This window comes from Puma concolor, chromosome B3, assembly GCF_028749965.1.
Source record: "Puma concolor isolate L17-30 chromosome B3, mPumCon1.1.hap2, whole genome shotgun sequence".
Taxonomy (NCBI): domain Eukaryota; kingdom Metazoa; phylum Chordata; class Mammalia; order Carnivora; family Felidae; genus Puma; species Puma concolor.
The window spans coordinates 30,486,097-30,502,693 of NC_141672.1; the positions used below are offsets into that span (position 1 = coordinate 30,486,097).

At 48.6% G+C, this 16,597-nt stretch overlaps 1 protein-coding gene across 6 annotated transcripts in view; it reads left to right on the forward strand.

Moving 5' to 3' along the window:
- DPF3 (double PHD fingers 3) overlaps positions 1 to 16,597 on the forward strand; it is a 268,289-nt gene that overhangs the window by 157,294 nt on the left and 94,398 nt on the right. For all 6 annotated transcript variants that reach the window (XR_015252215.1, XM_025918480.2, XM_086709352.1 and 3 more), the window contains exon 6: positions 7,808 to 7,886. Coding sequence is in view for 5 of the 6 variants with exons in the window: in XM_025918480.2 (XP_025774265.1) it covers positions 7,808 to 7,886 (79 nt within the window). In the remaining variant the exon portion in view is untranslated. The remainder of the gene's footprint in view (positions 1 to 7,807; positions 7,887 to 16,597) is intronic.

The following is a 16,597-nucleotide window of genomic DNA, read 5'->3' on the forward strand; positions in this document are numbered from 1 at the left end:
AGGAGCCTGGGAAATGGGCAGATGAAAAATCCAAGGTGGAAGGTATAAACCTATGGGAGTGGTTCTTGAGGGGAGGGACCCAAGCCTGAGTGGTGCTCTCAGACATGCAGGTTGCTTCTCCAGAGTGCTCGTATCCAAGCCCAGTAGGCTTTTGGTAGTCATCCTCAGGGGTCTGCAAGGGCATCTGAAAATAACCAGGTGACAAGGGACCTCCAAGGATAAGCTTTCTTTCCATCTAGAGAATTGGTCTTTAGTCTTCTGGCTCCTTCAGTCTCTGGACAGGATCCTTACCCCTCCCATGGATAAGAGGCTAGTCCTGGGTGCCCTGTGGGTTTGGGTCCCGTGATAATTATGGCAAGCCTCTCTATTCCCGTGCTTCTTGTGCTTTAGTATACATCAAGATCACCAGGGGCGCCTATTGCAATGCACATTCCCAGGACCCTACTCCCAGAAGTTCTGATTTAGGACGTCTAGGGTAGGGCCTGGAAAGCTGTATTATAAGCAAGTTCCTAGGTGAATGGTGCAAGCAGTCCAGTTTTGCCCACGTTGAGCTCAGATGCTCTGACTTGCTGATGGGGCTGGAATTTCTCAGGCTGGGCAGGGCAACCCTGTCATGCGTCACGCCTTTTATAGTCGCCAGCCAGCTTCAGTAATGAACTTGTTTTATTTGTTCTTTACTCCCATTTGTTGTTGGTTTATATATTTATTTAATTTTTGGAAGAATATGTGAAAGGAAGTCATAGGCATTTTGTCATTTAACCTGCACATACCTCAGAGTATAACTCTAACAAATATCATTATTATACCCAGTACAAATAACAACTACTCTAATATCTACTATCTAGTCCCTGATGATTTCCTCAAAAGTGCCTTTTTACAGTTGGTTGGTTTGAAACATAAGCCTCTTTTGTTCCATACCTCTTCCTTGCTCTACCCCACCACACACATACATATTTTTTTCTTCTCCACATCATTTATTTGTTGAAAAACTTGGGTGGTTCGTCTTGTAGAATTTCCCACATTCTAGGTTTGGCAGATTGGTGGTATTTAATGTATCCTCTTTATTTTCTGAAAACTGGTGGTTTGATTAGAGACCCGATTAGATTCAAGGTGTTTGTGTATGTGTAAGTTTTTTTTGGTGGGGCAAGAATCTTCCCTGTGCTTCTTACTGCATTACATGAGGAGGTACATGTTGTCCAGCTGTTCTGCCCTCGGGGGAAAATGGATCAGTGGATTTGGGTATTGTCAGCCTGATCTCTCCTTAAAAGGTTCCCCATCAAGTTTCCATCTGGTTGCTTCAGCAGCCATGGGTAAACTTGCCTAGACCCATGACTTCACTGGGGGCTACAAAATAGTGAATACCCAATTCCGTCATTGGAGGAAGCTTTAGGATTTCTGGGCCTTTTGCAAACTCCAAGAGCTGTGTGCCTCCAGGCTTGCTTCTATCCCTTCCCTCACCCCAAACCAAAGTTCCTTGAGTAGATTGTAGAGAGTGGTCCTCTTCATGTTTTCTCTATTCCCAAGCTAAATCTAGATGGTTGAACTCAAAAGTGCATGGATATGAGCTGGGTGTCTCCTCTGTAAGAACACAGCAGTGACAGCAGCAGTCACTGTGTACTCACCGTGTACTTTCTGGACCCTGGGCCATGTGATGAGGCTCTTTACAATGAAAACTTAGAATACTGCCAGTTCCAAGTAAAATGTGCTGTAAATGTCAAATATGCCCCAGATTTTGAACATTTAGTAGGAAAGAATGCAAAGCATCTCATGAATATTTTTCTATTAATATAATAGTTTGGATATCGTGGATTAAATAAAATATGTTAGTAACATTAATTGTACCTGTTTTTCTTTTTACTCTTTTTGAAAAATGTGGTTACTAGAAAATTTGAATGACGTGTGTGGCTCATGTTATATTTCTATTGGCCAGCACTTCTTTTGTTCCCATAAATTGGTATTATTACTCTCAGAGAGATTAAGTAACTTGCTCAAGGTTGTCTAATCTAGTAAAAAAGAAGTCAGGAGGCGCCTGGGTGGCTCGGTTGGTTGAGTGTCTGACTCTTGATTTCAGCTCAGGTCATGGTCCTAGGGTTGTGGGATCAAGCCCTGCATTGGGCTCCTCACTGAGCATGGAGCCTGCTTGAGATTCTCTCTCTGTCTCTCCCTCTCTCCCTCCCTCTACCCCTCTCCCCTGCTTGTGCACACACTCTCTCTCTAAAAAAAAATAATAATAAGATTTTAAAAAATGAATTAAAAAGAAGTCGGGATGCGAACACAGGTCTGTGCTTTTGCCACTGAGTCATGCCTGGCCCCGTGCCCATAATATGGCCAAAGACCAGCATGTTGAATGAATGACTGAATGATGAGAAAGAAAGAAAAGCTATATTTCAACTTTGTGGGAGTTGAGAGAAGGCTTGAACACAGTAAGGGCGCTGGATGGGGCCTAGACTAACTCCAGGCCTACTTGATGCTAGCCACGGGGCCGCTGAAGGGCTCTATGTTGTGCAGTGACACTGTGCACCTGTCACCCATGGTGGAAGCCATGCGATGACCCAGAAGAGTGTGGGTGAACCTGCCTGCGCTGGAATAAAAGTGTGAAGCTGCCTCACCCACAGCCTCAGTTAAACTACCCTTTTAAGTGGCATATTCAAGCTGCTGCTGGTTCCTAGAGAGCATTTCTGTTGTGAGGACTGACAGGCAGCAAGGCCATACACACACTCAATGTGTGGTTCCTGGACTGCAGCCTCAGGATCACCTGGGAGCTTGTCAAACATGCCAGACCCTGGACTCCACCCTAGATGGACCAAATTAGAGCCTGCACTTTGACAAGATCCCCAGGTGCTCTGTGTGCCCACTGAGGAAGCCAAGGGTAAGGTAGTGATTATAAGGACAGCCTCTGCCTTGTTTGAACCAGGAGTTCAAATCCCAGCTCCACCATTTATTTACTAGACATTGGGTGAAGTAATGTTAACCTCATCATCTTGATAAAATTATGTAAGCACTCTGGGCCTCAGTTTTTCATAATTAAAATGTGAGTAATAATACACAGCCGATTCTGAGTGCTTAATAAAGGCTAGACATTGTTCAGAGGGTGTAAAGGAACAACTCTTGGAGCTTTGACAATGGAGATACCCTGAGGGGTGAGGGAAATTCAGGCCCAACAATTAATGACTGTGTCTATGGTAACTTTAGCCCAAGAAATCCAGGCTCTTTAAAATTCATGAAATTGCTGGAAGGCATCCATGTGAGTATTATCAATCAGTCAATCAATCAATCAATCAATCAATCAGTAACCATGTATTGATGCACAGTGGTGCAGTCCAATGTTTCTCAAACTGTAATGTGCATACAAAGCACATGGTGATCTTGTTAAAGTGCAAATTCTAACACAGTGGGTCTGGGGGGTGGGGGGGAGGGCTGAGATTTTGAGATTTTGCCTGGTTAACAAGCTCCCAGGTGATGCCAGCTCTGCTGGTCTGAGGGCCACACTTTAAACAGCAAGGATGTGGAGCTGTGGTTCTCAGGGTTTTTGGTTTTGTTTTGTTTTGTTTTTGCAGGGGCGTTTCTCAGGAATTCTTTACTGAAAAATTACTGAGAGCCCCCCAAAGCTATTGTTCTGGTGGTTTATAACCAGTGATACTTACCATACTAGAAATTAAGGCAGAAAAAAATGTTAACCTTCAGAATACACCAGCACACGGAGTGATGACGTTATCATGTCAGGTAGCCTCAGGAAAACTCTCACCGTGCACTTGTGAGAGAATTGAGAGTGTAAAGTTTCAAGTAACATTCTAGTGCTATTTGGTACTGTTACGAAAATAGTTTTGATAGCAGAAAGGGTCTCAAAGATCCCAGGGAACCCTGGACCATCACTTGAGAACAACTCTTATAGAGGAACTAGCTCTCTGAGCGTGTGCTAGTCGAGGGTCTTTTAATTGCAAGAAACGCAACAGCTTCGGCAAAAAATGTGGACTATTTGAAAAGCTGCTGGGTCATTGCCGCAAATATGAGCAATCTTTGAAGATGCAACCCTTAGGAAGGGCAAGAAAATGGCAGGGACTTAGGACTGGGAAAGAATAAGGAACCCAGGCAGCGGGTGGCCTCTACTGCTTTATTTTTCTACCAAAAGACGATTTCCTGCTTCTCTGTGTGCGTGGTTTCCTAGCTCCTGAATAGATGGGTTGCCAGTTCAAGTGTGTGTGCTCACCACTGGAGTCATTTTCCCAGCTCCAAATCCTTTATAGGTAGAATCTGATTGGCCCAGCCTAGGTCATGTGACTCCTGAGCCAGCCAATCAACTGTGGCCAGTGGGGCTGGGCTATGTGGTACAATCATGGCTGTCGTGGCTTACCAGTACCTGAATGATGAGGAGTGGAATGGGTGGACAGTTCTCAGAGAGGGAGGACTGGTTTCTTTTGGACAGTCAGCTTTAAAAGTTTAGAGAATAGAGTCTGGAAACCTAGGTCCTGCTCCTTCTACTGACCCTGTGACTGTGGACGAATCATAAACCCTTTTAGAGATGGTTTCATCGAGTGCCAAATGGGAATAATGTTACCCTCTGTAACTCACGGTGTATTGTAGGAATGAATTGAATTCATACATGTGCAAGAGCTTTGGATGCTGTGTGCCCAGCATAGATCTAAGTGTTGGGGGCTCATAATAACGTATGAAATGCCGTCTTTGCTTTTAAGGACCTCGGGATTAAATTGAGGAGAAAATACTAATAGCCATGATACAATTAGAAAACAGCAGGCTTCTGCCTGTGCACTAACGAAATGCAATAAAAGTTCGGAGGAGAGAGAAGAGATCAGCTTGGGCAAGAAGGGGAAATAATTTATCGAGCACTTCCTGTGGACGGGGCGCTATCCCCTGTGGTTTCACACGCTCTTGGCGCAAACGCTCTCAGCAACTCTGCAGTAAAGGTGTTTCTGTGCCCATTTTACAGTTGAGAAAATTAAAATTTGGAGAAGTAACTTGTCTAAAGACACATGGCTGGTGTTTAAACCTATGCCTGTCTGACTTTAACGCTGATGCTCTTTTTACTTTTTACACAATTTGGCAGGAGGAAGGTTCTTGGAGGAGTGGGTGTTAGTGGGGCTAAAGCATGGACCAGTGTGGGTGGCAGAGCAGAGGCTGGTCCCTGACAGGGATCAATAAAAACAAAGACAAGGACATAGCATGAGCATGAGGTGAACCTGATGGATTTAGCACCAGGTTGCTGTTGGATGTGTCAGTGGTCTTTAGATGGCAATGAATGAATGAATGAATAAATGACTATGGGCTCTGTCATTTACTCCTTTTGTCTAACTGGTCTGGGGGTCATGCATTTGGATTGGGAAGGGCAGTGCAGAGGTAGGACCCCAGCTGGTGGATTCTTGGAGCAGTTCAGGGGTCCGTTGATGAGCTCCTGGATTAAAATATGGAATAGAAGGGAAATGCAAAGCCCAAGATGGCCTTGGAGGGAAGAAACCGTAGCACTTGGGTAGAAAGAATGAAGGAGAAGGACTGAAGATGATTGACTCGCTGACTGACTGATTGATTCAGCAAAGGTTTATTAAGTGCGCCTTAAGTGGCTGGCCCTGTGCCAGGTTCTGAGTATAGCGTGGCCCACATAGATGTGTTTTCTATATTCTTGTTGGGGAGACGGAATAATATAATGTCAGACGGTGCTAAGTGCTGGGACCAAACAAAGCAGGTCAGGGAGAGGAGAACGATGGAGTAGGGTGTGAGTAGATATAGGTTGGTCAGGGAGGGCTTCTCTGAGGACGTGACCCCTGAAAAAGACCAGCAGGATTCTGAGTTTCCAAGTTTGGGCGATTCCAGGAGACTCTAGGAGTAACGCTGCCACAGGAAGAGTTCCCTGCACGTGCCCATTTTGCAGTTGAGGAAACCAAGGTGCAAGGAGAGTGTGGAAGTGACCTCGCTGGTCAGCCCTGCAGAGTGAAACCCGACCCTGGCTTTCAGTGGGCCCCTCCCCCTCCTGCTGGCCGTCCCCCAGGAGTGCGCACTGTCCTATCTCCTCCTCTTCTCCCAGGCGGTATTTTTAGTCTCTCAGAGCCCCTTCCCCGCGTCTGCTGCTGGCTTGTCATTCTGCTTCACTTGCTTTCACCTGCTCCAGGCGGCTGTGACAGGGCTGCGGGCTGCACACGTCAAGCTGTCCCTGGCTTCACCGTGGGGGCGTGGGGGGGGGTTGGCGGCGAGGGCAGCTGAGGGTGACCAGCCTCCGTGTCGTCGTCCTGGGCAGGCAAGGAGGCCTGTCAGTGCCTGGGGGTGACCGCAGCACCTCACAGCTCCCTCTTCAGGTCAACTCTGAGTGATGAGGGCCAGGGGAGGGGGCCGCTGGCTGTCGCCCGGCCTTGTGCCCGGATGGGGGGTGGGGAGGCAGAGAGGCAAAGCGGTGGGAGGGAGGGAAGGAGGGGGGTGGAATTCTGTAATTTGTTTTGGAGAGAGACAAGCTGAGGCGATGGTGGAGGTGGTAGCTTAGCAGGTGGTGTTGACTGTGAAGTGTGTGTGTTTTTTGAGAGTGTGTGAACATCACAGGCCTGGGGTACAGGCCTTTCCGTTGTGAAATCCCCAGTGAGTGAGAGAGTGTGCATGCCTGTGTGTGTGTGTGTCAGCCACAGGCCTTTTGACCCTGAAATCTCCAGGGCCACTTGTCCAGGCCCAGCCCAGGGGACTGCCCCATTTCCCGCCCCCGCACCCCAGGTGGCTGCCATGTTTTATTTCTCATCTGCTGCGTCTCCTTCTCTGTCCCCAAAGACCCCAGCAGGCCCTTTCCCTGGTTGGGCGTTTACTGCTACTCATTACCAGAGAATGACCTGGAGGAGGCCAGGGTGCTACCCACGTGACCATGTGGGACTTACAAAGGTTTAAAAATAAACCTTGCCGCGTTCTGTAGCCACCGTCCTGGGGCTGCAGAGTTGCCAGCACCCTCTTGGCTGCTCTCCTCTATCTTTGGAGGTAGAGCTCAGCCCAGCCCCACCCCTGGGTACGCCGACCCTTTCTGGAGGTGCACGCAGGGTGGTGGTATCAGGAATCCAGCCCCGGGAGACTGTGAGGCGTCAAGGTCTCTGTCACTGGCTGGAGGCCTGAGGCAGACCACACAGGGAGGCCTCAGCTGAAGCTCACCCCCACAGGGTAGGCCGAGCAGGCCAGAGGGAGCTCCGCGCCATGCCCGGGCTCACGCCCTAGGCCCAGATGCCAGGCCTGGCTGGCTCTTAAGAGACTTGCAGGGGACAGCGTGCGCCTGCGGTGATGACTGCGGGCACACGGCCTCTGCTCCCGATCTGCCATCATCCGGTCAGCTGAGGGGAGCGGGGTGGGCATCTCCATGTGGGGTCGACGAAGCTAGAAGGCTAAGCGGTTGGAGGAGGGGGTCCTTGTGGCAACAGTAGAGTAGGGGGATCGGGCAGATGTAGGCTTTGCAGTCAGACTGTCGTTTCCGGCCTGGCCCTGCACTTGGTAGCTGAGTGACCCTGGGCAAGCTACTTAACGGGCTGCTGCCTCGGCCTCCCGATCTGTAAGACGGAGGTCATAGTGGGACCTCTCTTGGAGTTGTGAACATTTAATGAAATGATACGCGTGACTAGCTGAGTGTTCTGGGGCAAGTTACCTGGGCCTCACTGGGCCTCAAGTTTCCTGGCCTGTAAAATGGGGTCGGTATTGGTTCAAATGTTGTGAAGGAAGATTGAATGGGGAGATGTAGGTGTGATGCCCAGGGCCTCACAGAGTGTGTGCTCAGGAGCTGTTGTAACCGTTACGATAACAAGCCTCCTGGTTCCGCCCCCCCCCCCCCTTGTCTCCCCAGGCCCGTGGCTCTGCAGGTGGCAGGAGGAGGCACGACGCCGCCTCTCAGGAAGACCATGACAAACCTTACGTCTGTGACAGTAAGTACGGCAGATGCCGCCTTCCTGCCCCTGCCCCCAGCACCCCCTTCCCTGTGCTTCCCTGGCTGTCCGCCCCCAGCCTCGGCCTCACTGGCTCCTCCTCTTGGGCCTGCACCCCAGCTCGCATGCCTGCCCTGTCAGCAAAGTCACCACCTCCTGCTGCTGCCACCCGCCCGCCCAGGTGTTTGTGCATGAGGGACAAGCAAGTCAGGGAGGCCTCCTGCCTTTGATGCCGGCCCCCTTTCTCTGGCAGTGCCTCCTTGGTGGCTTTCTTCTGGCTCTCTCCCTCTCTCTCTCTCTCTCTCTCTCTCTCTCTCTCTCACTCACTCTCTTGGTCTCCTGAAGATTCATCCTCTTTCTTTCTCTGTTTCAGAGACTTACAAACAAAAGCATAACTCAAAGCCCTCCACCAAGGTACTTGGCTCCTCTGGCTTTTCATGTTTCCCTTTAATTTCCTTCTCCCTCTCCCGTCCTAGGTAGGGCGAGTTATGAATCTTTCTCTGACGACGACTTAGCTTAATAAATGGCCCTCGATCCATCTCCAGCCTTTCTTGCTTGCTTCAGAGGTGTCTCTTGGACAAGGACGGCCCAGCTCCTGGGTTTAGGGGGCGCAGACAGGGCTGGGTTGGGGCTGAGGGAGAGCGGGAGCAGGGGCGGCGGGTGTGCCTCCAGAAACCTTCAGCCTTCGGAGGGATGGCCGTCAGCTCGAGAGCCGTTCTCTTTCTCACCCACCAGCGCGCTGGGGGGTGGGTTTAAAATCCTTGCCCTACTTTTCTTCTCACCGGATGGGGTCCCATCCCTCCTTCCACAACAAGGACAGCCCTCGAAGCCACACTCTCTGACCATCTTCCCCTCCTGTCTTCTCCCCTCCGAGGATGCAGAGCGGTGCCACAGGGGAAGGGCTGCGAGGTGGCTCAGGCAGGGCCCTGGCACGGTGGGTCTTCCAAGGCCGTCCTGCAGTGTCCGCCGTCTCCGTGGAAGCAGAGGGCGAACGGGGGCGAGGAGGCTCAGGGAGCACCTCGGGGGTGGTGTCCTTTTCCTCCCTCTTCACTGGCCTCTTTTGATTTCAAAAAGTTGTTCTGTGCCCGGTGGGGTGACAGCTGGTTGGAGAACATTTTGCTAGAAGAACTCAAACTCCATGACCCCCATTTGGCTGCTTAATACACCGTGCAGATGGCATTCCTGAGACAACTCCTGCAGGTAACATGTCCCTCCCAAAGTGGTTTCTGGTCCAGGATGAGGAGGGAGCAGGGCATGGGGTCTGATGTCTCATGACAGTATCAGGAGGTGCCTGCTTTGGCCTGGGTCTTGCCTCCCAGAAGGGGCTCCGTTTTGTTCTGCTGCATAAAAGCCCGAGCAGGTGAGCCCTGTGGGAAGGGTCCTTCCGACCCTCGTGGCGCAGGCTTCCCAGCTGTGTCTGGCTGGAGCAGCCCAGCTCTCAAGAATGCCAGCAGCTGCTCTGGGATTGGGGCATTGCCATTCGATTCCTCTCTTCCAAAGCTTTATTTTTGTCATGTGATTGTCTGCTCCCGTAGATGGCGGGGTTACTTTTTGCTCTATCTCTTTCGGCTTTCAGTGGATTCTCAGCCAGTAGTCCCCTGTATTCACAGACACACCCCGTGTGCCCTTCCTCACCCACCTCTCGGTTTCTCTCTTCACTCTTTGTCTGCCGCCTGCCTCCTGACAGGTCACCTCCGCAGAGCTACCTTGTTGGTGTCCCTCTCGTGCCTGGCTCCCCTCTTTCTGGGTGAGGTGCTTGCATCCTGCCCGTCCCCCCCCCTACTCCCCCCCCCACCCCCCCAGCTCCTGTGGCTGTGATTAGGGACTCTGTTGTCATTCGCTGTTTCCTGTTCCCATCTGCACAGTCTCTTCCTCCTTCTGCTTACCCTGTGATGCTTGGGAGGTCTAAACGGAGGCCTGACGTTGGCTTTCTGGAAGTCTCAGCAGCTGATTCCTTGGCTCTGCCCACACAGGTGCTGCCTCCCTTTTCCTCCCTCAACGGACCAACGTCCACTGTAGATTGCCCTTCTCTCTTCTGGCCCTCTTAGGAAATTGTGTGGCAGCTTGGTGATTAATAGACTTTATTTTTATCTGGCGCCCTTCAGACAAGTGATCCTTTGGGATAGGAATGACCTTTAGAGAGGTCACGAGGCCCACCCTCTACCCCCGAACTGAGCAAGGAATGCTTTTAATAATCTCTAATGCATCCTAAGTAGAGAGGTGTCTGGTCACCTCCTTGAGTGTCCCCAGGGATGGTGTTACGATCAGCTACCCTTTCTTCCATGATTCCAACTGTGCTCTGAATGATTGTTTTTCCTTAATAGGAGCTAAATTTTTTTTTACTCCTATAGGCTCCCTTATCTTTTGTGCATCTTTTCCCAACAAAGAGGCACACTGAGCATTTTGTCTATTCTGGAGGCTCTTTTAACATCCCCTTGTCTTTTTGGTTTATCTGGGGTCACATCCCATAACCTCTGTGATGGCCTGCTTTAAATTCCTTCCCAGATTTACATTTAAGCTCAGGGTTCCCCCTGGAAGTAACACCAAGGCCAAGCGGCTCAGAGAGTAACAGACACATTTCCTTGTTTATTTTACACATCGGCTCTTAATACAGTTCTCTTAATGTGTAGAGAACAGAAGTACTCGGCCACCCCATTGCCACACGACTTCCCATGCAGTGCCTGTCCTGACCCCTGTGCTAATGCCTCTCCAGGTGCGTGCTCTTTTCTACTTAATGCATCCGATTAGTCCTTCTTCCATAAATCACTCTACATTTAGCCCTATTGAGTCTCAATAAAGAGATACAATAATATGTGACTTCATTACACAAGATTTGATAAAGGCAAATTTAAAGACATTGCCCCGTGGTTGAATTCCATTCTTCACAGATTCGCCATCCCTGCCACTTTTGTGTTGTCTGTGGGGATTTGCGTGAGCCGGCCTCCATCTTTCGAATTATTTATGAAGATATTAGGCCACCTTGTACCCCACCACCTCTTTCTGGGTTTATGTGGGGGTAGTAGGAGCTATCTTTCAGATGTGATTACCTTTAACCCTGAATGGTTTATATTCCTAAACGTAGTCGTCCTATTATGTTCCTGGTCCAAGTATCCCTTTCCCCACGCGTGGTGGAAATGTTATCTTAGCTGCTAACTTCAGGTGATAGATAGTGTGCCTGTTCCTTTCATTCAGCCATTGAATTTATTCCATCTCAGAGAAATACTCAATCATCTGAACATAATTTATTTTTTACCCAATCCATGGCATGTGTGTACGTGAATACTTCATTTTCCAGCAAGTAACCAATCCCTATTAATTATCCTGAAAGTTTACCAAGCTTAAGGATTGTAGTTCTGTTTCTTCCCTTTCAGTGTCTTGCCAAAGAAAAGTGTTCATTACTCACAAACAGAGCAACTGAATATGACTTTGTGGGGAAGGCTGTCAGTGTTTGTCAAAGCATGGACCTGGGCCATTTGCACAGAGAGAACCTAGACACTTATTAAAATGTGATTCCCGGGCCTCATACCAGACCCCCTCCATCAGAACCATGGGGAGCAGACCCTAGAACCTGCATTTTTTTGACAGCTTCTCAGGGGATATTTCTGAATATTGACTTTTGACAGTGACTGGTCTACTTCATTCAAATTCAAAGGCTTCTGGCCTCCGTCTGCTCAGCTCTTTTATTATTCCCTGCTTTTTGCATCTGAAAGTTCTAGAGTCTTCAGGAATTCTCCAGGTCAAGTGCCATAGGCTCACTTCACTGTTTTAGTTGGTCTCTTTAGAATCTTTCCTTTCCTGTTTTTATTCCCCCGCCCCCCCCAGCCGCATTGATCTAAAACTCAGCAGTCCCATATAAAGCTCAGCAATCCAGCACTTGGCTTTAATTTACTTAATAGCTTTAAATCCTAACAGTATCATTAGCCCCCTTTTAGAGGTGCGGTGATGACTGGAGACAGACATATGAAAGCAATCCTTGGGTCGGGCTACCAGGATGTCCTAAATGTTTATCTCTTCTCTCCCCAACTGCTCCCTACCCTGAATTTTCTGTTAGCATCACTGGAGCTGACTCCAGATGAGACCCACTTTTCCATTGTCTATGTTCAAGAAACCTCATAGGAGAGAAGATGGTGGCGATGGGACGATATTCAGGGGGAGAGAGGGAGACCATTTGTCTCTAAGCATCAGCCATTTAGGGAGGAGCAAAGCACCCATTTACCCCTTTGCTGGGCACAGTGGAAGCAAGCTGTGAAGTTTTTTTTTCCCCCAGTTTTTAAAATATTTTTTAAAAAAATTAACTTTATTTTACTGCGGTAAGAATACTTAACATCTATCCTCTTAATAAATTATTAAGTGTACAATATATATTGCTGAGTCTAGGTATAATGTTGTACAGCAGATCTGAAAGGCTTATTCATGCTTGACTGAAACTTCATGCCCATTGGTTAGCAATTCCCTAACTCCCCTTCTGCACCAGCCCCTGGCAACCATCATTCCACTCTTTGATGCTATGAATTGGACTGTTTTGGATACCTGGTGTAAGTGGAATCAGGCAGTATTTGTCTTGCTGTGACTGGCTTATTTCCCTTAGCATAATGTCCTCAAGATGCATTCATGTTATTGCATATTGAGGGATTCCCTCTTTTTTCAAGATGAATACTATTCCATTGTGTGTATCTACCAAATTTTCTTTATCAGTTCATCTGTTAATGGACATTTAGGTTGTTTTCACATCTTGGCCATCGTGAATGGTGCTGCAGTCAACGTAGGGGTGCTAATATTTGAGATCCTGATTTCAGTTCTTTTGGATGAATACCCAGAAGTGGGGTTGCTGGATCCTGTGGTAATTCTGTTTTTACTCTTTTTGAGGAACCTTAATACTTATTTTCCAGAGCAGCTGCACCATTTTGCATTCCCACCAACCGTATACAAGGGTTCCAGTTTCTCCACATCCTTGCCAACACCTACTTTTGTCCCCAGTTTTTCTGATCACAGCGTTAACTCCTGCTAATGGTGCTTACAGTGTGTAGGGCATTGTGCTAAGCTCGTTACATATGTTGTCTCTCGAAATCCTCACAGTAACCTTGAGAGGGAGGGACAGTTGACCTTGATCTGCTGTGAAGAAGCTGGGGCTCAGAGAGGTGAAGGGACTTGTCCAAGGTCGCCCAGCTGGTTCATGCTGAAGCTGGTTCGTGAATCCTGGCTTCTTCAGCTCCGGAGCTGACATACCCCAGGACACCCCCACACAAAGTGCTGGTGAAATATGCTCTCCTGACCCTGGAGTTTGGCTCTCCTGAGAGTTGAGGAGAAAACCTGTTTTAAAAGTGAATTAATGATCACACACATTTATGAGGTCAAGCCATGTCCACTGTTAACAGATGGCTTCTAGGTGTCAGTCTGGCAAGCTGGAATCAGGTAGTCATGATAATTGATGTAGAATGGAATAGATTATATACTTTTAAGCCTTTTACATTTGAATCTATTAAAATACCCCCCCCCCCACACACACACACACAAACTGGGGACTTAGGGTGGATTAGTGACAAAAAGCAAATAGACATGATCAAAGCCCTCGTGGGAGCCTGATTCACCTCTGAGTCACGTCGGGTATTCACACCTCAGGAATGGGTGCTCTCAACTCAGCCTCCCTATCAGTAAAAACTTTGTTCTCCACCACCCTCACCCCACAGACATGTATTTTTGATTGTGCAGCCCATGACCGAAAACATGGCCACTCCCACAGTGTTGCCTCCCTTCTAGAAAGTCAGCGGGGGATGTCCAGTTGGGGCAGTGTCAGCATAGGGTTCGGGTCCCTTCCTCCTCTTCTTGATGGTGGAATAGTGGAGTGGGAAGGGTATGGAGCTAAAAGCAAAGAGTCTGGGGATCTGGTCCTGGTGTCAGCCTTCAGCAGCTAGGACATCACTTTCCTGATCCGTCAACGCGGGGGCCCCTTTCTTGAGTCTCCAGACCTGCCCACACAGTGGGCTCCTTCCTTCCCAGGCAGTGACCTCACAAGGAGGCTCTTCGTCCTGGAGACGATGTTGGATTGCCATGCACAGGCTGAGGGGGTGTGTGGGACGGGTGGACTGGTGTCTGAGGCAGACACAGCTTGTGCCCAAGGTAGTCCCAGAAAATCTGCTAGACCTCAGCCTTCTAAAATTACTCTGGATTCCCCCATACCTGAGTGTACAGCGAGAACCAGATGACTCTGGCAGTCTTATTAAAAAAAAATTTTTTTTGAGGGCATTAAGGCCCTGCATTCTCTAAGGCTCATGTGCTTTTAGCTTGGAGCTGCAGTGGAAAAGCCAATAACGCGGCCTTCAGGCTGGCTGCCCTTGTCACTGAAGGGAAGCCGGGCCCATCACTCAGTTGTCCGCACTATTATCTTGCAGGTCTTTGCATGGGGTGCGGCAGGGGAGGGTGGGAAGGGCTCTGTGCCCCAGAAACTTGATTTGTGGAGCAGGGCCTGTGGCATGGGATTGATCCCTGGAGACTGAGTGCATTCTTTACGGCAAAGCTGGGCCTGTTTAAATATTTAAATGCCATCGTGTCGCGGACACAGGTTGCAGAGTGTCCCAGCAGAGCAGGCCACAGGCAGGGCTGAAGAGAAGCTGCAGTTTCTCTCTGCCCCCCTCACACCTGCATTTCTCTTCTTCCTTTGCTCTCACTGCCTGCCCTCCCCTCCCCAGGCCGCACCTCTGGAGCTTTCAACCATTTGGTTTGTCTTTTTGGGGCTGTAACCCACACCCTCTGGAATTATTTTCTCCTCCAGCCAGAGCTTGTTCTCAGCTAGCTGTTGCTTGATGAAAACTTTGTGGCAAACCATTCCTCCCAAGATGTGGATGACCAACAACAGGATAGAAATTAACGTTTGTAGAAGTTTGGTTTTTTTTTTAATATTTTTTTTCCTACGGAAATAGAATATATACTCATTGCAGAAAAATCAGAAATTGCAGATAATCATAAAGGAAAAATAAACATCACTCATAGTCTTACTCCTGAGAGGTAGCTTACATTCTAGTTTTGTATACTATTTGAGGATTGTGTCTCTGTCTCTGTTCCTCTCCCTCTACACACACACACACACACACACACACACACACACACTCATGTGCACACACTAAATGATACATACCATTTTAACCCATCCCCCCACTCAACAATACATGAAAAGCATCATTCCGGGTCAATAAAGACGTTTTTATGACATTTTAGGGCTATATGGTGTTCCATTACGTGGACATGCCCCAGTTTGCTCAATCAGTGTTCCACTTGTTGGACATTCAGACAGTTTAAAGTTTGTTCGCTATTGAAAACAATATTGCAGCTATATCTTCACATACGCTTTCATTATTTCGTAGAAGTAGAATTGTGAGGTCAGAGGGCCTGGTACAAAGCCTTTGATTTCTCTTACTTCAAGTCATGGTGGGGGGGTAAGGGAAGTAGGCAGCAAGGTCAGGGCCGTCCAGGTTAGAGAGAGCTGGGTGAGGAGGAACGTGCACTGACTTTGGAGTGACAAAAAGCTGAGGTCAAATTGTGGTTCTGCTGCTTGTTAGCTTGTTATCTGGGACTTTCTGAGAAAAATTCATTTTGCTGCTGGAAGCCTCCATGTCCTCAGCTGTGGAGTGGGGATAATACTGGTTGGGAAAGGTATATGTGATACTGTGCATAAAAGTGCACATGATATGTTCTGAAGGAAGGTTTCTTCCTCCTTTGCCTGTTCCTTATTTCCTCTATCTCCAATAGAGTTGGAAAGATAAGGCTGATATCATAGAGATAACACCCCATCAGGAAAATTTCATTGAGTAGGTTGAGAGCACTGTCAGAATTCAGGGGAGGGAGTGGCCAGGGGGTGGAAGCTGGTATGTCGGAGGGTGTCTCCCTAGGATGCGCAGCAGATCTGTAGTGAATGAGTATTGACTTGATTTTGTTCTCTAGGGATGGAGGGGTATGTGTGGGAGTTGGTAGGTGGGTGGGCTGGGGGAGGTAATCAGTAAGAGCAGAAGTTTGTTGACTTATGGGCCTGGAATGTTCTATGGGTTTTATCTATATTAATTCTTTAACTCTCAAAAAAGTGCCGTGAGACAGATAGTATGATCATCTCCATCCTACAGATAAGGAAACTGGGGAGAAGAGAGGTTAATTAAGTTTCCTGAGGTCACATAGCAAATAAATGGCAGAGCCAGGATTTGATCTCAGTCAGCAATGCCTCCCTCCCTCCCCTGCAATGTCTCCTCACCTCCTGCATCACGCACTTGTTCTTGGAATTTACCTTACCGTGTACATACCTTTGTGTAGGCCACCTGTCCCGTTGGATGATAGCAGTCTCTCTGTCTGTCTGTCTGTTCTTCAGGCTGGAAAGGGAGCCTTCAGAGGGCAGGAACTATGCTACATTCATCCTCTATCCCAGCCCCAGCACAGTGATTGCTCCCAAAATGTTGATGAACGTGGGAGGCATGTAGCACGACAAAGAGGGAGACCAGCTTGGCCAGAGCCGAGCATTTGGGTAGGGAGATTGGGGGGCACAGTGTTGGACAAGGGTACTGGGAATGCCAGACTGATTTGCTTAGAGGTTGGCCTGCCTAGTCAGTGGTGAACATGACGATCCAGACACATCTCTGGAAAGGTTAATCTGGAGAAGTAGGTGTTCAGGGGAGAGAGCCTAAATGAAGCTTGACGGCTGAGAAGGAGATAGGAGAAGACATGAAGTCTGG